The following is a 24,741-nucleotide window of genomic DNA, read 5'->3' as shown; positions in this document are numbered from 1 at the left end:
GGTGGTCACACTAAATATTGATTTGATTTAGATTTATAGCATTTTTTCACACCTGCCTATAACTTTTGCACAGTAGTGTATATATATAAATAAATTGGGAAAGAAATACAAAAAAGAAAAGTTTTTCAAATGGACGCACAACTAGCCATTTATTACTATATTAAGCTCTGATAGGACAGAAGTTATCTGGTTTTAGATGGCGATTTTTATCTTTCTTTACTGGAGTCTGTAAAGCAGAATATGTTATTGCCAATAATTAACGACATTTCTGACAAACAAAACAAGTGATAATGGGAGTAATATAATATACTATTACATCCTTTCAATTTGTCTAGTGAAATTATTGAAATCAGAGAATTGAAGCAGGGCATCAACTGACTTTAACTTGACCACAGATGTTAGTATATTCTCCTGGCCATTGTTTGATTGTTTTGGCAAGTTACTCTGACAGCTGGGAAAATTAATCAGACATCTGTTTTTGTTTACTTAACCTGTTATTTCCTGATGCGTCAGAGACAATCATTATACTATTTTTCATTGTATCTGTGTAATTAAATATCTACTATGGATATTCGTCTATTTGGTCTAGAAAGTTAATGCTTGAAAATATTTGAGATGTAATGAATGAGAGGCTATATATAGATGTGATAGTGAATCTGTCCTATAATTATAACCACCCTGGTCCTATACTCGGAAGCATTTAATATCCCATGCCACATGCATACATTTAGATAAAAAAATAAAATGAGTCCCTATCCTACAGCCATGAATACTAGATTTTAACCAAACACACTGAAATACAAACAGATGTAACAACTATTCATAACCCTCTCTAGTCATATACAAAACACAGAGTTAGACTGCACTCTCAATCCAGAGTGGGTACACATGTCATGCCACTGGCAAAACTCACAGCTATGAGAGCTCACATAGAACTCTCGTAGAATTGGATTTACATCATGTGACTCAGTTAAAGTGCCATAAAACATGTTAAGATCTGTGCATATCCTAAAAGGGCTAATCAAGTAAAAATAGTTTTGGGGGGAAAAAAATTGCTGGCAAGTATTTTAAAATAATTTTAAAAAATAAGCAAAATTAGTTAGATAGCCATGCTGTCTGGAGTAGTCTGATCCACCCCCTTATCAGTGTTTAGCATCAGAAACACAGGAATTATATTTCAACTGAGTTCACAGTAGCTTATTTGCTTCTAGGTATGCTCCAGCAAATAATGAGTGTTAAACTCTGCATTCTAACAAATCAAAGGTGGATATAGATGCAGCCATAGAAGGAATTGTGTGGGGGGAGTTAGAGCTGTACAATTCAGAAACTTAAAAAAAGGGTTAATGGTGAGGTACTTCAGTATAAACTTGCAGGCAAAGTATTTTAAAGTACATATTATTATATTTTGTCTCTATCCTTGTTTTATGTCCCTTTAACCCCAGACAAGCATGGTTGCAAGTATAACAGGGAAAGATCACATATAAATAACAACACACAGGATAGTAAGTACTTACTTGGATGTAAACAAATTAAAAGCATAAAATAAAAAGTTACAGTATATGGTGATAGGTTCAGGTGTTATGTCAAGGCATGGGATGTGTACTCACTCCAATACCCACATTTGAGTGAGTTCTGATTAAGCCTGTGTGCTTGAGATAACAAAATGTATGCTTACCTGATAAATGTATTTATTTCTGGGCATGGAGAGTCCACAACACATTCTAATTACTTGTGAGATATTTATTCCTGGTCAGCCGGAAGAGGCAAAGAGTATCCCAGCAGAGTTGTTAAGCATCACATCCCTTACCCATAACCCCTAGTCATTCGACCGAAGGGAAACTAAAAAAGAAGATAACACAAGGGTATAGAGGTGCCTGAGGACTAGACAAAAAACTTCTGACTAAAATTGAATAAGGGAGGGTCGTGGACTCTCCATGCCCGGAAAGAAAGAAATTTATCAGGTAAGCATACATTTTGTTTTCTTTCCTATGGTATGGAGAGTCCACGAAACATTCTAATTATAAGTGGGAACCAATACCCAAGCTAGAGGACACAGAATGAATAGGGAGGGAGAACAAGACAGGCGGACCTAAACTGAAGGCACCATCACTTGAAGAACCTTTTTCCCAAAAGATGCCTCCGCTGAGGCAAAAGTATCAAATTTGTAGAAGTTGGACAAAGTATGTATAGAGGACCAAGTGGCCACCTTACAGACTTGCTCCCCAGAAGCTTCATTTTTGAAAGCCCATGAAGATGAAGCCGCTCTAGTGGAATGAGCCGTAATTCTCTCAGGAGGCTGCTGCTCAGCTATCTCATAAGCTAAACAGATAACACTTCTCAACCAGAGAGAAAGAGTGGTAGAAGTGGCCTTCTGACCCCTACGCTTACCAGAGAAAATAACAAACAGGGCAGAAGTCTACCGAAAATCTTTAGTTGCTTGAAGGTAAAATTTAAGAGCATGCACAACATCTAAGTTATGCAAAAGACGTTCCATCTGGGAAGAAGGGTTAGGACAAAAAGAAGGAACAACAATTTTCTGAGTAATATTGTGATCCGACACTACCTTAGGGAGAAACTCCATCTTAGTATGAAGGACCGCCGTATCAGCATGAAAAATAAGGTAAGGGGAATCACACTGCTGAGACGAAAGTTTGGAAACTCTGCAAGCAGAAGAAATAGCAAGAAGAAACAAAACCTTCTAAGATAGTAATTTAATATTAACAGAATGCATCGGCTCATGCATAGCCTGCTGCAAAACTTTAAGAACAAAGTTAAGACTCCAAGGAGGAACAACAGATTTAAACACAGGTCTGATTCTGACCAAGGCCTGAACAAGAGACAACATCTGGCAGAACTCCCAGACGTTTATGCAGAAGAATAGACAGAGCGGAAATCTGACCCTTCAAAGTACTGACTGACAAACCCATCTAAAGGCCCTTCTGAAGAAAGGCCAAAATTTGAGGAACCATTACTTTGTTCCAAGAAAAACCTTTTGAATCACACCAATTAAGATATTTACACCATACCCTTTGGTAAATTCTGCGAATAACCAGTTTACGAGCCTGAAGCATAGTATCTATGACTTTCTCAGAAAGCCACGTCTAGCCAAACTTAGACATTCAATCTTCAAGCAGTCAGCTTCAGAGAAACCAAATTTTGATAAAGAAAGGGACCCTGAAGTAGAAGGTCGTTCCTGAAAGGTAACCTCCACAGCAGAAGAGATGACATTGTCACCAGATCCGCGAACCAGATCCTGCGAGGCCATGCATGAGCTATTAGAATCACAGAAGCTCTCTCCTGTTTGATGTGAGCAATTACTCATGGAAGCAACGCAAACAGAGGAAACAGGTATGCTAGATTGAAGCTCCAAGGAACCACTAGAGCATCCACCAGAACAGCTTGAGGATCTCTTGACCTTGAACCGTACTTTGGAAGCTTGGCATTTTGACGGGTCGCCATCAGATCCAACTCTGGAACCCCCCACCTGAGAGTTATCATTGTGAAAACATCTGGATGGAGAGCCCACTCTCCGGGGTGAAAAGTTTGCCTGCTTAGAAAATCTGCCTCCCAGTTGTCCACCACTGGTATGTGGATGGCAGAGAGATGGCAATCGTGAGACTCTGCCCACTGGAGAATGCAAGACACCTCCTTCATTGCCAAAGAACTCAGAGTTCCTCCCTGGTGATTGATATAGGCCACTGAGGTGATGTTGTCCGAGTGAAATCTGATAAATCGGACCAAAGCTAGTTGAAGCCAAGCTATTAAAGCATAGAAAATTGTCTCAACTCCAAGATGTTTATTGGAAGAGATGACTCATCTGGAATCCACAGACCCTGTGTCTTTAAGAAACCCCAAACTCCTCCCCAGCCTAAAAAGCTGGTGTCTGTGATCACAATCACCTAGGAAGGCCTCAGTAAGCATGTGACCTGAGATAGATGGTCCTGTGAAACCCACCATGAAAGTGAGACTCTTCTTAGGGAATACAAATGTATCTTCTGTGAGAGATCTGAGTTGTCCCCGTTCCATTGACTGAGCATGCATAGCTGCAGTGGTCTCAGATGAAACTGAGCAAAAGGAATGATGTCCATGAGGCAACCATCAGTCCAATCACCTCCATGCATTGAGCCACAGATGGATGAATAGCAGACTGGAGAGACCGGCAAAAAACATGAAGTTTGGATTTTCTGACGTCCATTAGAAAAATTTTCATGGACAGGAAATCTATGATTGTTCCCAAGAAACACACCCTTGTATCTGGAACAAGGGAACTCTTTCCCAGATTCACTTTCCACCCGTGGGAATGTAGAAAAAGCAGCAACATCTCAGTATGAGATCTTGCTAGATGAAAATATGGCACTTAAACTAGAATGGTGTCTAGATAAGGCACCACAGCAATACCCTGGGACCTCACCACTGCCAGAAGACTCTCCAGAACCTTTGTAAAAATAATGGGAGCTGTAGCAAGGCCAAAAGGAAGGGCAACAAACTGGAAATGTTTGTCCTGGAAGGAAAACCTTAGATGCTGGTAATGATCCCTGTGAATAGGAACATGAAGATACGCGTCCTTCAGATCTATGGTCATCATGAACTGACCCTTTTGGACCAAAGGAAGAATAGAACGGATGGAACCCTGAGGAACTGATTGAGACACTTTAGGTCCAGAATGGGACGAAAAGTGCCCTCCTTCTTGGGAACTACAAAAAGATTTGAATAGAATCCTAGATCCTGTTCCTCTAGAGAAACTGGAACAATCAGTCCCAGGGATGATAGGTCCTTTACGCAGTTTAAGAAGGCCTCTCTCTTTATCTGGTTTGCAGCTAACCTTGACAGGTGGAACCTGCCCCTGGGAGAACAAGATTTGAATCCTGTTCTGTAACCGTGGGATACTATATCTATGGCCCAAGGGTCTGGAACATTGCGTATCCAAGCCTGCTGAAAAAAAGAAAGCCTGCCCCACACTTGATCCACTACAGGATCGGGGGCAGAATCAACTGAAGACTTTTTAGCTTGCTTCCCCCTATTCCAAGGCTGACTGGACCTCTAAGAAGACTTGGATTGATCCGACTTGGAAGAGGAAGACTTCTGTCCCTTAAAGTTATGAAAGGAACGCAAATTATAATTCTGGTGACCCTTAGGTCTATTCTTTTTATCCTGATGTAGGAAAGAACCATTTCCACCTGTAGTGTTAGAAATAATTTCTGCCAGACCTGGTTCAAACAAGGTTTTACCCTTATAAGGCAAAGATAAAAGCTTGGACTTGAAAGTAACATCTGCAGACCAAGATTTTAACCAGCGAGCTCTGTGAGCTTAAACAGTAAAACCAGAAATCTTAGCACCCAACCTAAGAACTTGCATGTTGGCATCACAAATAAAGGTATTGGCTAGCTTGAGAGCCTTGATCCTGTCTTGGATCTCCTCTATAGTAGTCTCTTCTAGGATAAAATTAAATAAATCATCACACCAATAAAATGCTGCCCCTGCAACTGTAGCAATACTAGCAACAGGTTGCCACAGTAATCCCTGATGAACGTACATCTTCTTCAAAAAAGGCTTCTTATCCATGGGATCCTTGACAGAGCAACTATGTTCAATAGGAATAGTAGTTCTCTTAGCCAGAGTAGAGATAGCTCCTTCTACCTTGGGCACCATGCACCATGAATAACGAATAGCATTAGCAACAGGAAACATCTTTTTAAAAATAGGGGATGGAATCCCTGGTTTATTCCATTCCTGAGTTATAATATCTGCCATACAGTCTGGAACTGGAAATACTTCCACAGTTGAAGGTACATCATGTATCCTATTAAACTTACTAGTCCTCTTTGGATTATCCGCAACAGATGCGTTGGATTCTTCCAAAGTAGCAAGAACCTCCTTCAAAAGAACTCAAAGGTGTTCTAATTTTAATTTTGAAATTTAGCTTCTCTGAATCTGCAGAATAGGTCACTACAGTATCAGAATCTGACAATTCCCCCTCAGAAGCCACTGAAGAATCATTCTCATCAGATAATTGAGACAAACTGACTAACACAGCCTTAGCGGAGTCAGCCTTACTAACATTAATATGTTTAGATTTTCTTGTACACTTACTAGAAACCTTTGGGAAAACTGATAAAGCTGCAGAAACAGCAGAAATAATCTGCACAGCGAAACCCCCAGGTAAAAAAAAAAAACACCCCCAGGAGGTTGAGAGGAACCACAGGGCACTGCATGTGAAGCTTGGGAAGCTTGAAGGGAAAGCTGAGGCGTAGCTAGGATAACACTATCCTGAGAGACAGGAGGCTCAAGGAGAGGCATCTTATCTTTAAACTTTAAAGTTTTATTTAGACATGAAGAGTAAAACTGTACAGGAGGAATTATCTTAGCCTCAAAACACAGTATTAGTGTCCATAATTGGGTATCAGTTCCTACAAATAACAAAAAAAAAATGCCAAATTAAGTTTATTATATGAAGCAATAAAACATAAATAAACGCTTAAAACCGTCATCTCTGCTGAGGTCTTACTCCTCCAGAAGTTGCTATTCCACTAGCATAGAAAACTGGACACGCCTGATAGCAGTCGCCACGGCAAACTCCAATCTGAACAGAAAAGCCGAAAATCAGAAGTGCCGAGGATTTAAATTGCACCAAACAAAAATGGTGCAAAAACCAACAGCAGCACAGCAAAAGTGATTGGGCCAATAAGTTGAGCTGAAAAAGCGATTGCAACAAGAAAAAAATAAAGCAAACACTTCATACACTCTCCATCTCTGAGCCCCAATAAAAAAATTATGCCTCTTTTCACATAAACGCAAAGCCCATAAAACATATTAAAATACTTTCCACAAGGATTTAACCCCTATAGTGCCGGTACTTTCAAACCTAGAAGGGAAAACACTTACCTGTGGATTTTGCTCTGTCAGACAGGAGATGTTTTATGAGGTGTGGCAGCTTCATCATTTCTATCAGGGACACACAGAAAATAAAGAACAGAGTAACCAACTCTGGCTTTCTATAATAAGGGTAGCGATAATGTTAGAAGTTTAAGCAAAGACCACCTCGCCGTCTAAGAGATTGACATGGACACAGCATAGCCCCAATCCTTGCTTGCAGGGAAAAGTACCCATTAAAAGGATTAAAATCTTCAGACACCATCTTCGCTATCCTCCTGTGATCAAGGCAAAGAGAATGACTGGGGGTTATGGGTAAGGGAAGTGCTGGGGTGCTCTTTGCCTCCTCCTGCTAGCCAGGAGTGAATATCCCACTAGTAATTAGAATGTTTCATGGACTCTACTTGCCATAGGAAAGAAATATATACATATAGATAGTTTTTATATATATATATATATATATATATATATATATGTTTTTCTGAATTGAAAATTAGTATGTAAATTTTTCACAGTTTATGTTGATTTACCATAATTCTAAAAGTATACTTCTAATAAATACATTGTTTTGAAACTATTAAGGCTTGTTGGAAACTTGAACTTCTGTAATTTGTCATCAACATTTTGTGTGCCATTTGGATGAATTAGTTAGTGATAATGTGTGGTTATTAATTTCCTTTTCATGCATTGTTCCACAGATATTTATGGGTCATTGGTAAAAATGTCTGGAAAAGATGGAAGAAACGATTTTTTGTCCTTGTTCAGGTAAGAATATATAATAATTATTTCAAAGCTTTCACTATTTATTATATTTATTCTTTCTTATTGTATCCTTATGAATTTAAAGTGAAGGTCAAGTCCGGGTGACTCGCTCACACTGTCATGCTGTTTATTAGAAATCATGTTGACGTTCATTTATCATTTTGCATACATTTCACCCATACTGTCTTTTTTTTTTTACCTTTTATTTACCCTCCGGTACACTATTTTCGTCTTCCCGCCATCTAAGTTACCTTGATTGACAGCAATCAAAGATCTAATTCTCCAATGTCCGTTCCCCCCCCCCCCCCCGGGGCGTTCAGCCCCTTTCTCGCCACGTCACTACTAAGTGATGCACATGCGCAACTTCCTCAACAGCATCATATGTCGTCGGGCTAGTTCATGAGACGCATGAAACGTATACAAAATCTAACGCATGTGCGATTCGGATGGACATACGCATGCACATTTTTAATGTTAATCTTGAGCTTAAGAACAGACGTAGAGAGCATGTGGGACCGCTCTTACGTCACTACTACTGAATAAGGAAGTGGTGGAGGGGAGGAGTCGAAATGCAAATGGAAAGTTTTCAAATATATAATTTTATATAAAACCTAATATGTAAAGTGAAAAAGAAAGTTAGCGACTAGAATGGTGATAAGTGATTGAATACATTTCAGTCTTCCATTAGACGGAAATTGACCTTCACTTTAACTGTGAATACAATTACTACTAGAAATTTAAACATTCTAATGATTCTATTTGTTTAACTTGTGACACATTTTATGGGAATTGCAATGACAAAGGATCTAAACCATCATTCACTCTAATATGATAGTTATGTATTTATACAAATGAAGATAGTACTCACAACCTTTCACATGCTATAAATTGTAATCTGTATGGATACTATTTTGCATAATCTCAATACTGTGGGCTAGATTCTAGGGAGTGGTCAAAGAGGGAGTGGCTAGGAGCAAGACTGGCTTATTTTTTGTAAATTACAAACTTTACATTTAATTCCTCCTGTGCTATTGAATGTGCATTTATGGAACTGAACTTGCATGCAGCAGGTCAAAAATGGGAATGGCTAGGAGCTAGTCTACCTCAATTTTAATAACAATCATTACATTTAATTCCTTCTATTCTCCTAAGTGTGCATATGTATTTTGAATATCAAATAATAGGTTCTAAAAAGCTGTTTGGGACATCTGTCCTAAATATAAACAGTCCAGTGTTTTTCAAGTCAATTGTTGGATGCAGGTTTGGGAAAAGATAGATTTAATCTTGAAATAAAATTATGTATAACCTCTGAATTAGACTAAACTGTATCCTAGTTTAGATTAATAAATAAATAAATTATATATGTATAGTGAATGTACCATTACTGTGTAAAAATATAATTATGGTTTTTGGTACATCTCCACTGAGAATACATTTGTCAAATGGTGTGCACTTGTTCTCCTATAGTCTCCTATAACTGAGCACACTGCAACCTAACTAAGCATTAATACTCTCAATGGAAAGTGGAGAGTATCCTCTTTAATAATAGTCAACATTAAAGGGTTATTAAACAAGTCTGTTTCATTGTAATAAAAAAGCACTAAACAGTGGTATATACTTAATTGAAATCATTGCATTATGTATTAATCATCTATTTAAATTGATTTTACCTTTTATTTTTTAATCTTCGTTTGTGCAGTGTCCATTACTTCCTGTGACAGCCCTACAAGGAGGCTGTGGTCTATACAGGAAGCTTATCTAGCATGATGTCATAAGACTTCCAGAGTTGGTTTTAGTATTAAAGGGACAGTCAACACCAGAATTTTTGTTGATTAAAAAGATAGATAATCCCTTTATTACCCATTCCCCAGTTTTGCATAACCAACACTGTTATATTAATACACTTTTTACCTCTGTAATTACCTTGTATCTAAGCATCTGCAGACTGCTCCCTTATTTCAGTTCTTTTGACAGACGTGTACTTTAGCCAATCAGTGCTCACTCCTTGGTAAATTCACATGCATGAGCTCAATGTTATCTATATGAAACACATGAACTAACGCCCTCTAGTGGTGAAAAACCATTCACATTAGAGGTGGCCTTCAAGGTCTAAGAAATTAGCATATGAACATTTAGCTTTCAACTAAGAATATCAAGAGAACTAAGCAAAATTGGTGATAAAGGTAAATTGGAAAGTTGTTTAAAATTACATGCCCTATTTTAATCATGAACGTTTATTTTGTACTTGACTTTCCCTTTAAGTAAATACACTAAATAAATAGTGAGTCAGATTTGCTCGTGCTCAGAACTGACAGAATAAAAGTTAAAGGGATACTAAACCCATTTTTTTCTTTCATTATTCAAATAGCGCATGCAATTTTAAGAAGCTTTCAAATTTACTCCTATTATCATTTTTTTCTTTGTTCTCTTGCTATGTTTATTTTAAAAGCAGAAATGTTAAGCTCAGAAGCCAGCCTATTTTAGTTTCAGCACCCTGGATAGTGCTTGCTTATTGGTGGCTACATTTAGCCACCAATAAGCAAGTGTAACTGAGGTTCTGAACCAAAATAATAATAATAGGAGTAAATTAGAAAGCTGCTTAAAATTGCATTATCTATCTGAAAAATGCACTCATACATATTTTGATTTAGACTAATATATCACTTTAAATGATATCCCATAGATATCTTGTGACTTTTACAAAACCATTAGACACCTGATTTAGCATAATAAATTAAAAGTAAATCTTCACCTGTCTCAGCTAAAAATAAATCCATGAATTATCGGACATCTCATTTGAAAAGGGGGGATTTCCTCTTTTATACAAGGGGTCATATATAGGGATGGGCGAATGTGTTTATATCCAAATTCGAATGTTAGAACGAATGCTATTGTAGAAATTCGATTTACATAATAGAATGTTGATAAGAACGAATATTCTTAAAAATTTGATTTTCGAATGTTATTTACAGTTTTCGAATGTCACATTCAAATTAGAATATTACATTTATAAAACACAATTGTAGACTAGAAACACTAATTTGAATGTCACATTCGAATCGAATGTCACATTCGAATTCAAATTTTACATTTATAAAACACAGTATTAGACTAGAAATACTAATTTGAATGTCACATTCGAATCGAATATCACATTCGAATCGAATATCACATTTTAAACACAGTATTAGACTAGAAATACTATTTCAAATTCGAATGTGACATTCGAATTCGAATGTAGCGTTCATTATACCCAGTTGTAGACTAGAAATACTATTTCAAATTTGAATGTCACATTCAAATTTGAATATTACATTTCGAAATTGAATGAATACATAGCTAAACATTCTATTATTCAAACAAATATTTTTGAATTTTATTGAAAAATTTGAAAACAAAAATTTGAAAATAGAATGTTAGAATGTTATATAAACATTCGAAATTCGATTCGAACGAACGAATGTATCAAAATTCATTTTAAATTTCGAATTTTAAAAACATTCGCCCATCCCTAGTCATATATTCTTCTTACTAGCACCTGGTCACCCTAAAAATGTAAATTGTTATAATCAATTATAGTAAATCTGGGGTTGTGTCATTTTATAATTTAGCTACAAAAATATATTGTTAATTAATTTACAAGTGAAATACTTTTTATTAATATACATAATAGCTTTGTTATATAAATGTGTTCATAGCTGTGCAATAATCTATAAGTAACATTTAAACACATTATATACTAAAACCCACAGTTAATTTCATCTTTATCTATGAAAATGTACATGTCCACTGAACCTTTTTCCTCTGAGGTTTAGATCTAATTTGCAACAGTTGTGATGTGATCAAGGGTTTTCATGCTGCGATAAACATGATATTCACAAGGTCATTCAAAACTGCTGCTCTTGAAATGAGACACTTTATTTAACAGCCAAATATTTTCCTCTGCACAGTTAGAAACGTAGTTTGTATTATCAGGGCCTAACATAAAAAATATATTTCAATCTGTTTTAAAGACAGGATGTTTCAACTATTTACTAGACATAAATTGTTTTGTCCCAGGTGTGGCCTAAAATGACTCACATTTTTTGCTTAAAGGGACATAAAACCCAAATTTTTAAGGGACATTCAACACCAAATTTGTTATTGTTTGCCATATAGATAACATTGTGCTCACGCCCGTGGAGTTGTGCAGAACACAGCACTAATTGGCTAAAATGCAAGTCATTAGATAATAAGTCATTAGATAATAAATAAAAAGTCATTTGATCATGGGGCTCTCAGACGATGCTTAGATACAAGGTAATCACAGAGGTAAAAGTAAATTAATATAACCATGTTGGTTATGCAAAACTGGGGAATGGGCAATAAAGGTATTTTCTATCTTTTTAAACAATAACAAATTTTGAGTTGACTGTCCCTTTAATTTCACAATTCAAATAGAGCTTTTTAAATACCTTTCCAAATTATTCTATTATCAAATTTGCACCATTCTCTTGGTATCCTTTGTTGAAGAAGCTGCAATGTACTGCGGGGAGCTAGCTGAACACATCAGATGAGTCAATGACAAGAGGCATATATGTGCAGCCACCAATCAGCAGCAAGTTCCCGGTAGTGCATTGCTGCTTATGAGCCTACTTAGGTATGCTTTTTAACAAAGAATCCAAGAGAATGAAACCTATTAAATAATAGAAGTCAAATGGAAAGTTGTTGAAAACTGTATGCTCCGTCTGAATGTTGACAAAAAAAACGTTTCATGTCCTGTACATTGAATAGGACCCATTTCCTTTTTGTTAGTTGGAACATTCTAATGCAAAATGTGCATTCTCTAAATCTTCAGACCATTTTTTTTTTACATTACTGAGGCTAGCTTAAAGGGACAGTCTAGTCAGAATTAAACTTTCATGATTTTAAGGGTTAGTCTAGTTTGGAAAAAGCTAAAATAAGAGAGTTTGGGTATCAAGCAAGTGAGAAGAGATCTGATGTTTGGGTGTGATAACCATAGGTTTTAACTAAATGTATTACCATGGATTCCATTGATTGACAACTTAATAATACCTGTTGTAAAGGTATTGAGTCTCACTCTATTTAATTTTGAATTATATGTATGTAATTGTATTTATGTTGTAAGCCTGAACTCTCTTCAATAAAAATAATAATTAAAAAAAAAAAAAAAACTTTCATGATTCAGATAGGGTATGCAATTTTAAACAACTTTTACTTTTATCATCAAATTTGCTTTGTTCTCTTGGTAGTCTTAGTTCAAAGCTAAACCTATGTAGGCTCATATGATAATTTCTAAATCCTTGAAGGTGGCCTCTTATCTGAATGCATTTGACAGTTTTCCACACTAGAGGACGTTAGTTCATGTGTGCCATATAGATAACATTGTGCTCACACCCGGGGAGTTACTTATGAGAGGCTACTGATTGGCTAAAATGCAAGTCCGACAAAATAACTAAAATAAGGGGGCAGTCTGCAAAGGTAACAGAGGTAAAAAGTATATTAATATCACAGTGTTGGTTATGTAAATCTGGAGAATGGGTAATAAAGGGATTATCTATCTTTTTAAACAATACAAATTCTGGAGTAGACTGTCCCTTTAAAATGTATTAGAATTCAAGTGTAGCCCAATTGATAATGCAGGGCGTGTTATCTTAAGCTCAGACCCAAACAAAGGCCAGATGATCAAAAGTTTGCCGCCAAAAACATGAAAAAAACAGGTTAATTCTTGGTTCAATTATCAAGGAAAATGTAAGTTGTGTCCCCCCATAGAAATAATGAGGGCTCTCTGCTATGCGAAAGTTTGCAATGGAGGGCGATGTATACAGGGAGAAACCAGCATGTTTACTTTAAAATCACGCCAAATACAAATCAAAATACGCTGTTTTCAGTGGACTGTACCTTAAATTCACTGTTATTTACATATTCATTGGTTTTCCTTTCATAGTAATTAGTGTTTTGAGTATTTTTTTTTAAAAAAAACTTGCCACCTTTTAACTGGTAAGAAAAAACAATGAGATCTGTAGGGCGAAAATGTATAAATAATTATGCTGGGATTTGAGAAACAATTTCATATATGCCCATGGAACGCCCACGTTCAGCCCATTTACCAAAAAACAACAATTACACTTTGTACTTATAAATAAGAATTTATTTGTGAATTTTGCACAACCAGTGTACCTAAAGGGACACTGAACCCAAATTGTATTTTTCATGATTCACATAGAGCATGCAATTTTAACCAACTTTCTAATTTACTCCTATTATCAATTGTTCTTCATACTCTTGCTATCTTTATTTGAAAAGCAAGAATGTAAGTTTAGAAGCCGGCACATTTTTTGGTTCACAAACTGGGTTCTCTCTGCTGATTGGTTGCTAAATGTTGTCTATAGTGCTGAACCAAAAATGGGCTGGCTCTTTTGCTTAGATGCCTTCTTTTTCACATAAAGATAGCAAGAGAACGAAGAAAAATTGATAATAGGAGTATATTAGAAAGTTAATTCAAATTACATGCTCTATCTGAATCATGAAAGAAAAAAAAATGGGTTTAGTATCCCTTTAACCCCTTAACGACCGACGACGTATGCCATACGTCCTCAAAAAAAAAGCACTTAACGACCGAGGACGTATGGCATACGTCGTCGGTTTAACAGAGCACTGGAAGCGATCAAAATCGCTTCCAGCTGCTCTAACAGTATTGCAGGCTTGCCTTGAGGTCTAGGCATCCTGCAATACTGTTCCCGAGTGCCGGGGACCGGATTGATCACTCCCCCACGAGTGATCACTTCCGGTTTCGCTCCACGTGGAGCCCGGCAGTGTTTCAGAGCATCGGAAGCGATCGGACACGCTTCCGATGCTCTGCTTGTTTGCTAAGTGCCTCGGTGGGTCGAGGCACTTAGTTAGTTGTAAATTAAAATAAAAAAATAAATAAAAATAAAAACGATTAAAATAAAAAAAACACTAAATAGCCCCCTTCACTAGGCATCCAAGATGGCGATGCCCAGTGCATCATGGGGCCTCTGGGGGTGTCCCTAGCCTGCATCATCATAGGGGCAAGCTAGGGTCACCCAATCTGAGCCTCCCACCCTAAAAAAAAAAATAATAATAAAATACCCCATTTGTCTGATCATGTCAATATTTGTAAATATTGACTATGATCAGTGTGGATCTCCCTCCCTCTCCTCACTTGCCATTTTGTTGGAGAGAGAGAGAGACCTGTATTTAGCAGAGAGAGAGATTTATTTCTTTTATTTGTTAAAAAATATAGAACCAAAGGCTCTTTTCAGAGCCATTAACCCCTAGCTTGCCAGTGATCACTATATATCACTGCAAGTAACATAGGTGCACTTTTTTTTTGCTGCATTTTGCTGTCTGTGCGTTTTTTGAGGGGTTAATTTTGTTGTTGTAATTTTTTAAAAACCCAAAGGCTCTTTTCAGAAACATTTAGTTAATTTAATTTAATTTTCAGAGCCATTAACCCCTAGCTTGCCAGTGATCGCTATATATCACTGGCAGTAGCAAAGGTGCACTTTTTTTTTTGCTGCATTTTGCTGTCTGTGCATTTTTTTAGGGGTTAATTTTGTTGTTGTAATTTTTTAAAAACCCAAAGGCTCTTTTCAGAAACATTTAGTTAATTTAATTTAATTTTCAGAGCCATTAACCCCTAGCTTGCCAGTGATCGCTATAAATCACTGGCAGTTGCATAGCTGTACTTTTTTGCTGTCTGTGCATTTTTTTAGGGGTTAATTTTGTTGTTGTAATTTTTTAAAAACCCAAAGGCTCTTTTCAGAAACATTTAGTTAATTTAATTTAATTTTCAGAGCCATTAACCCCTAGCTTGCCAGTGATCGCTATATATCACTGGCAGTAGCAAAGGTGCACTTTTTTTTTTTGCTGCATTTTGCTGTCTGTGCATTTTTTTAGGGGTTAATTTTGTTGTTGTAATTTTTTTAAAAACCCAAAGGCTCTTTTCAGAAACATTTAGTTAATTTAATTTAATTTTCAGAGCCATTAACCCCTAGCTTGCCAGTGATCGCTATAAATCACTGGCAGTAGCATAGCTGTACTTTTTTGCTAGTTAATTTAGTTAATTAATTTAGTTAATTTAATTTAATTTTCAGAGCCATTAACCCCTAGCTTGCCAGTGATCGCTATAAATCACTGGCAGTTGCATAGCTGTACTTTTTTGCTGTCTGTGCATTTTTTTTAGGGGTTAATTTTGTTGTTGTAATTTTTTAAAAACCCAAAGGCTCTTTTCAGAAACATTTAGTTAATTTAATTTAATTTTCAGAGCCATTAACCTCTAGCTTGCCAGTGATCGCTATAAATCACTGGCAGTAGCATAGCTGTACTTTTTTGCTAGTTAATTTAGTTAATTAATTTAGTTAATTTAATTTTTTTTAGTAATTGTTTTCTGCGATACAAAAATGTCACAGAAAAGATATAGTGCTGAGGAGGCGTATGCCATCCTTGCGTCAGAGTTAGATGCCTCTATTTCTGACTCAGACCCCAATTTTGACCCTGCCATGTGCTCAGATACATCACTAGATGCAGTCTCAACTGATAGTGATGTATCTGTGGCTGCTAGCCCCCCTGCCAGCCCCCCTGCCAGCCCCCCTGCTAGCCCCCCTGCCAGAAGGAGGCGTGTTGCTGCCATTGCTGCTGAAGAGTGGGTAACGCCTCATCTCCAGAGGCCAGATATCCCACCCTTCACAGCAAATGCTGGCATAAATATAGATGTGGCAGGTTTTAGCCCCCAGCAGTTTCTGGAAGTGTTTCTGGGCGATGATATATTGGGGAACATTGTTGCCCAAACTAATTTATATGCCCATCAGTTCCGTGCTGCAAAGCCTGGAACATATTTGGCAAAGCAGCAATGGGCCCCCATCAATGTGCCAGAATTCAAAAAATTCTGGGCATTGACTATGCTGATGGGCATCATAAAGAAACCCTCCATTCGCTCCTACTGGAGTACTAGCCCCATCTGCTCTACCCCCATTTTCTCCCAGACTATGTCGAGGAAAAGGTATGAAATGATTCTGCATTTCATGCACTTCAGCGACAACAGCCTGTGCCCCCCTAGGGAGCATCCCCAATTTGACAGGCTGTATAAAATCCGCCCCCTGATAACCCACTTTTCTGCCAGGTTTGCAGAGGCTTATACACCTGGAAGGAATATATGCGTTGATGAATCCCTAATGAAGTATAAGGGAAGGCTGGGATTCAAGCAGTATATTCCTTCCAAACGCTCCAGATATGGGGTAAAGGTGTATAAGCTCTGTGACAGCGAGACTGGGTATACTCAGGCCTTCCGGGTGTATGAGGGAAAGGATAGCCACCTTGACCCTCCAGGTTGCCCAGAACATATGGGAACCACTGGCAAGATTGTCTGGGACCTGATATTACCCCTAATGAACAAAGGGTATCACTTGTACTTAGACAATTTTTATACAAGTGTCCTTTTGTTCAAGCTACTGTATTGCTTTGATACAGTAGCTTGCGGGTACAATTAAAAAGAACCGCGCAGGTTTCGCCAGGACAGCTTGTACGCACCCGGCTACGAAGGGGGGAGACCTCAGCTCTGCGCCAAGAGGAGCTGTTGGCACTGAAGTACAGAGACAAGAAGGATGTATACCTTCTTACCACCATCCACACAGAGAGGACGGTGGCGGTTTCTGTACGTGGCAGAGCTGAGATCATAAGGAAGCCAGTGTGCATCAAGTCTTATAACCGGCATATGGGTGGGGTTGATCTGGCTGATCAGCTGCTGCAGCCCTACCTAATTATGCGGAAGACAAGGGCCTGGTACAAAAAGGTTGCAATTTACCTAATGCAGATTGCAACCCACAACGCTTTTTTGTTGTTCAAAAAAGCAAACCCCAGAGTTAAAAATACTTTTTTACAGTTTCAGCTCCAGATTATTACGGGGATTTTGTACCATGATGCACCTGCTCCCCGGGCGGTGATGGGAGAGAGCAGAGTTGGGGCTACCCATTTTATTTTTAAAATCCCCCCTACTGCCACAAAGCAGAAACCACAAAAAAAATGCAGAGTCTGTACCAAGAGGGGGAAGAGAAGGGACACCATATATTACTGTCCTGATTGCCCTGGACAGCCTGCACTCTGCATTGGGGGACTGCTTCAAGCGGTACCATACAATGGTCAATTTTTAAAAAAAATAAATACATTTGCTGTTACATATATATATATATATTTTTTGGTTATGTTTACAGTTAGATGTTTTTTTGTTTTTTTTTACTTTTACTGTGCCAGATTTTTACATTTCACTACTCTATTTTTTTCTAAAATTGGGCCTGTTTTTTTTTTAACCAAAACCCCTGTCAAACCTATGCATGGGGGACATAGGTGTTCTCAGGGTGCCTTGCAGAAAACAACCTGAAGTATGTTTTTGTAATAACTTACAACAGTCTCTCCTAAATTATAGTCAAAAAGCAATGTGTCTGTAAAAATGAAAATTGAAAAATTACCACCATACACTTTCTCCAATTTTTTGGGCTAAAACGGTTGCTTCAAAGGCATCAAAGCACACCATATACAATACCTTGGGGTGTCAACATTTAAAAAATATACACTTTGAATGCAATAAATAAAAGTGGGGTATGTGATAGGCCCCAAACTAAAGATAGGCCTATCAGAAGAAATACTCTCATTTTTAATAACTAAAATCATGTAACATAACCTTCCCAAAATCCTGGCAAACCTATGCATGGGGGGCATAGGTGTACTCAGGGTGCCTTGCAGAAAACAACCTGAAGTATTCTTTTGCAATAACTTACAACAGTCTCTCCTAAATCATAGTAAAAAAGCAATGTGTCTGTAACAATGAAAATTGAAAAATTACCACCATATACTTTCTCCAATTTTTTGGGCTAAAACGGTTGCTTCAAAGGCATCAAAGCACACCATATACAATACCTTGGGGTGTCAACATTTAAAAAATATACACTTTGAATGCAATAAATAAAAGTGGGGTATGTGATAGGCCCCAAACTAAAGATAGGCCTATCAGAAGAAATACTCTAATTTTTAATAACTAAAATCACAAGTCATAAAATTGTAACATAACCTTCCCAAGATCCTGGCAAACCTATGCATGGGGGGCATAGGTGTACTCAGGGTGCCTTGCAGAAAACAACCTGAAGTATTCTTTTGCAATAACTTACAACAATCTCTCCTAAATCATAGTCAAAAAGCAATGTGTCTGTAAAAATGAAAATTGAAAAATTACCACCATATACTTTCTCCAATTTTTTGGGCTAAAACGGTTGCTTCAAAGGCATCAAAGCACACCCATATACAATACCTTGGGGTGTCAACATTTAAAAAATATACACTTTGAATGCAATAAATAAAAGTGGGGTATGTGATAGGCCCCAAACTAAAGATAGGCCTATCAGAAGAAATACTCTCATTTTTAATAACTAAAATCATGTAACATAACCTTCCCAAAATCCTGGCAAACCTATGCATGGGGGGCATAGGTGTACTCAGGGTGCCTTGCAGAAAACAACCTGAAGTATTCTTTTGCAATAACTTACAACAGTCTCCTCCTAAATCATAGTAAAAAAGCAATGTGTCTGTAACAATGAAAATTGAAAAATTACCACCATATACTTTCTCCAATTTTTTGGGCTAAAAACGGTTGCATCAAAGTCATCAAACCACTCCATGTATAATACCTTGGGGGGTCAACTTTTTAAATATAATCACATTTATGGAAAACAAATAAATTGGGGTATGTTAAAAGACCCCCAAAAAAAGACGATAGGCAAAGAAAATATGTTAAATGTGAAAAAAAATCACAAACACATGTCAGACATTTGGCATTGCACCGCCCAAACAAGCCACCAAACCTATGCATAGGTGGTATCACTGAACTCAGGAGATGTTGGTGATCACATATTGGTGTCTTCTTTGGTAATAACACATAACAGGAGCTGTGAATCCATGTCTAAAGTACAATGTATGTGAAAAATAACACAAAGAAATGAATGCCCAATAGTTTGACAAAGACTAGTGGTTGAATTAGTGTATGGAAAGTGTTAAAACACCTGCATTTGAAATACCCTAGGATGTCTACTTTTCAAAAATATATGGTTTTATGGGGGTAAATTACATTGGCCGGCTTCAGAAATGTCTTAAATAGAACATGGGTGCATGGGATGTGAAAATGGGAAGTGTAAAAAATGGAATGCGCTTCCTAAAAATAAGGCCTTCTAGCCCCCAGAGAACCCAACACACCTATACATGGGTGGTATCACTGTACTCAGGAGATGTTGTTGAACACATATTGAGGTGGTTTTTGGCAGTAAACACATAACAGGAACTGAGAATCCATGCCTAAAGTACAATGTGTGTGAAAAATAACACAAAAAAATGACTACCCAAAAGTTTGACAAAGACTGGTGGTTAAATAAGTTCATGGAAAGTGTGAAAATACCAGCATTTCAAATACCCTAGGGTGTCTACTTCTCAAAAATATATGGTTTTATGGGGGTAAATTTCATTGACCGGCTTCAGAAATGTCCCAAATAGGACATGGGTGCATGATGACCGATGTGAAAATTCCAAGTTGAAAAACTGGAATGCGCTTCCTAAAAATAAGGCCTTCTAGCCCCCAGAGAACCCAACACACCTATACATGGGTGGTATCACTGTACTCAGGAGATGTTGTTGAACACATATTGAGGTGTTTTTTGGCAGTAAACACATAACAGGAACTGAGAATCCATGCCTAAAGTACAATGTGTGTGAAAAATAACACAAAAAAATGACTACCCAAAAGTTTGACAAAGACTGGTGGTTAAATAAATTCATGGAAAGTGTGAAAATACCAGCATTTCAAATACCCTAGGGGGTCTACTTCTCAAAAATATATGGTTTTATGGGGGTAAATTTCATTGACCGGCTTCAGAAATGTCCCAAATAGGACATGGGTGCATGATGACCGATGTGAAAATTCCAAGTTGAAAAACTGGAATGCGCTTCCTAAAATTAAGGCCTTTTAGCCCCCAGAGAACCCGACACACCTATACATGGGTGGTATCACTGTACTCAGGAGATGTTGTTGAACACATATTGAGGTTTTTTTTGGCAGTAACACATAACAGGAACTGAGAATCCATGCCTAAAGTACAATGTGTGTGAAAAATAACACAAAATAATGACTACCCAAAAGTTTGACAAAGACTGGTGGTTGAATTAGTGCATGGAAAGTGTTAAAATACAAGCATTTGAAATACCCTAGGGTGTCTACTTTTCAAAAATATATGGTTTGATGGGGGTAAATTCCATTGACCAGCTTCAGAAATGTCCCAAATAGGACATGGGTGCATGATGACCGATGTGAAAATTCCAAGTTGAAAAACTGGAATGCGCTTCCTAAAATTAAGGCCTTTTAGCCCCCAGAGAACCCGACACACCTATACATGGGTGGTATCACTGTACTCAGGAGATGTTGTTGAACACATATTGAGGGTTTTTTTGGCAGTAACACATAACAGGAACTGAGAATCCATGCCTAAAATACAATGTGTGTGAAAAATAACACAAAATAATGACTACCCAAAAGTTTGACAAAGACTGGTGGTTGAATTAGTGCATGGAAAGTGTTAAAATACAAGCATTTGAAATACCCTAGGGTGTCTACTTTTCAAAAATATATGGTTTGATGGGGTAAATTCCATTGACCAGCTTCAGAAATGTCCCAAATAGGACATGGGTGCATGATGACCGATGTGAAAATTCCAAGTTGAAAAACTGGAATGCGCTTCCTAAAATTAAGGCCTTTTAGCCCCCAGAGAACCCGACACACCTATACATGGGTGGTATCACTGTACTCAGGAGATGTTGTTGAACACATATTGAGGTTTTTTTTGGCAGTAACACATAACAGGAACTGAGAATCCATGCCTAAAGTACAATGTGTGTGAAAAATAACACAAAATAATGACTACCCAAAAGTTTGACAAAGACTGGTGGTTGAATTAGTGCATGGAAAGTGTTAAAATACAAGCATTTGAAATACCCTAGGGTGTCTACTTTTCAAAAATATATGGTTTGATGGGGGTAAATTCCATTGACCAGCTTCAGAAATGTCCCAAATAGGACATGGTGCATGATGACCGATGTGAAAATTCCAAGTTGAAAAACTGGAATGCGCTTCCTAAAATTAAGGCCTTTTAGCCCCCAGAGAACCCGACACACCTATACATTGGGTGGTATCACTGTACTCAGGAGATGTTGTTGAACACATATTGAGGTTTTTTTTGGTAGTAACACATAACAGGAACTGAGAATCCATGCCTAAAGTACAATGTGTGTGAAAAATAACACAAAATAATGACTACCCAAAAGTTTGACAAAGACTGGTGGTTGAATTAGTGCATGGAAAGTGTTAAAATACAAGCATTTGAAATACCCTAGGGTGTCTACTTTTCAAAAATATATGGTTTGATGGGGGTAAATTCCATTGACCAGCTTCAGAAATGTCCCAAATAGGACATGGGTGCATGATGACCGATGTGAAAATTCCAAGTTGAAAAACTGGAATGCGCTTCCTAAAAATAAGGCCTTCTAGCCCCCAGAGAACCCAACACACCTATACATAGGTGGTATCACTGTACTCAGGAGATGTTGTTGAACACATATTGAGGTGCTTTTTGGCAGTAACACATAACAGGAACTGAGAATCCATGCCTAAAATACAATGTGTGTGAAAAATAACACAAAAAAATGACTACCCAAAAGTTTGACAAAGACTAGTGGTTGAATTAGTGCATGGAAAGTGTTAAAATACCAGCATTTGAAATACCCTAGGGTGTCTACTTTTCAAAAATATATGGTTTGATGGGGGTAAATTCCATTGGCCAGCTTCAGAAATGTCCCAAATAGGACATGGGTGCATGATGACCGATGTGAAAATTCCAAGTTGAAAAACTGGAATGCGCTTCCTAAAATTAAGGCCTTTTAGCCCCCAGAGAACCCGACACACCTATACATGGGTGGTATCACTGTACTCAGGAGATGTTGTTGAACACATATTGAGGTTTTTTTTGGCAGTAACACATAACAGGAACTGAGAATCCATGCCTAAAGTACAATGTGTGTGAAAAATAACACAAAATAATGACTACCCAAAAGTTTGACAAAGACTGGTGGTTGAATTAGTGCATGGAAAGTGTTAAAATACAAGCATTTGAAATACCCTAGGGTGTCTACTTTTCAAAAATATATGGTTTGATGGGGGTAAATTCCATTGACCAGCTTCAGAAATGTCCCAAATAGGACATGGGTGCATGATGACCGATGTGAAAATTCCAAGTTGAAAAACTGGAATGCGCTTCCTAAAATTAAGGCCTTTTAGCCCCCAGAGAACCCGACACACCTATACATGGGTGGTATCACTGTACTCAGGAGATGTTGTTGAACACATATTGAGGGTTTTTTTGGTAGTAACGCATAACAGGAACTGAGAATCCATGCCTAAAGTACAATGTGTGTGAAAAATAACACAAAATAATGACTACCCAAAAGTTTGACAAAGACTGGTGGTTGAATTAGTGCATGGAAAGTGTTAAAATACAAGCATTTGAAATACCCTAGGGTGTCTACTTTTCAAAAATATATGGTTTGATGGGGGTAAATTCCATTGACCAGCTTCAGAAATGTCCCAAATAGGACATGGGTGCATGATGACCGATGTGAAAATTCCAAGTTGAAAAACTGGAATGCGCTTCCTAAAATTAAGGCCTTTTAGCCCCCAGAGAACCCGACACACCTATACATGGGTGGTATCACTGTACTCAGGAGATGTTGTTGAACACATATTGAGGTTTTTTTTTGGTAGTAACACATAACAGGAACTGAGAATCCATGCCTAAAGTACAATGTGTGTGAAAAATAACACAAAATAATGACTACCCAAAAGTTTGACAAAGACTGGTGGTTGAATTAGTGCATGGAAAGTGTTAAAATACAAGCATTTGAAATACCCTAGGGTGTCTACTTTTCAAAAATATATGGTTTGATGGGGGTAAATTCCATTGACCAGCTTCAGAAATGTCCCAAATAGGACATGGGTGCATGATGACCGATGTGAAAATTCCAAGTTGAAAAACTGGAATGCGCTCCCTAAAAATAAGAGCTTTTAGCCCCCCCGAGAACCCGACACACCTATACATGGGTGGTATCACTGTACCCAGGAGATGCTGCTGAAGACATATGAGGGTGTTATTTGGCAGTAACCCTTAATATTATCAGTAAATGTATTCTTAAATTGCTATTTTGTAAAAAAATCAAATTATTTTTTTTCCCCCCCCAAACTTTGGCATAGATTGGTGGTAAAATGGTTGCATGAAAAAAGTCAAAATACCCCAAGTTTAATACCTTAGGTTGTCTTCTTTTAAAAAATATATACATTTGGAAGGGTTATTCAGGGATTCATGACAGATATTGGTGTTACAATGTAACTATCGCCAATTTTGAAAAAACATGGTTTTGAAATAGCAAAGTGCTACTTGTACTTATGCCCTATATCTTGCAAAAAAAAGCAAAGAACATGTAAAAATTGGGTATTTATAAACTCAGGACAAAATTTAGAAACTGTTTAGCATTGGTAATTTTATGGTGGTTGTAGATGTGTAAGAGATTTTGGGGCTCAAAGTTAGAAAAAGTGCATTTTTTTTTCATTTTTTCCTCATATTTTATATTTTTTTTTATAGTAAATTATAAGATATGATGAAAATAATCATATCTTTAGAAAGTCCATTTAATGGCGAGAAAAACAGTATATAATATGTGTGGGTACAGTAAATGAGTAAGAGGAAAATTACAGTTAAATACAAACATCGCAGAAATGCAAAAATAGCCTTGGTCCCAGATGGTCAACAAATTGAAAAGTGGTCTGGTCACTAAGGGGTTAAATTACTATTTACGCTGTGCATATTTAGTACAATTTATACCTGTGTAATTTACATACAAATTTTAAGTTTTTTTGATAAAAATGAGTTTTATTGAACAATTTTGTTACAATGTTTGATGCACCTTAACAATACATTTTTTTGTGCCAATGGATCTATAATTCTTTCT

General features: G+C 37.3%; 1 protein-coding gene across 7 annotated transcripts in view; it reads left to right on the top strand.

The window, feature by feature from the left end:
* CADPS (calcium dependent secretion activator) overlaps positions 1 to 24,741 on the top strand; it is a 943,138-nt gene that overhangs the window by 442,687 nt on the left and 475,710 nt on the right. For all 7 annotated transcript variants that reach the window (XM_053720994.1, XM_053720992.1, XM_053720993.1 and 4 more), the window contains exon 9: positions 7,569 to 7,635. In XM_053720994.1, coding sequence (XP_053576969.1) covers positions 7,569 to 7,635 — 67 coding nt within the window. The remainder of the gene's footprint in view (positions 1 to 7,568; positions 7,636 to 24,741) is intronic.

The sequence above is a fragment of the Bombina bombina genome, chromosome 7 (assembly GCF_027579735.1).
Source record: "Bombina bombina isolate aBomBom1 chromosome 7, aBomBom1.pri, whole genome shotgun sequence".
Classification (NCBI taxonomy): Eukaryota; Metazoa; Chordata; class Amphibia; order Anura; family Bombinatoridae; genus Bombina; species Bombina bombina.
Note: the sequence above shows the minus strand (reverse complement) of the source record. Positions and strands in the feature narration are given on the sequence as shown.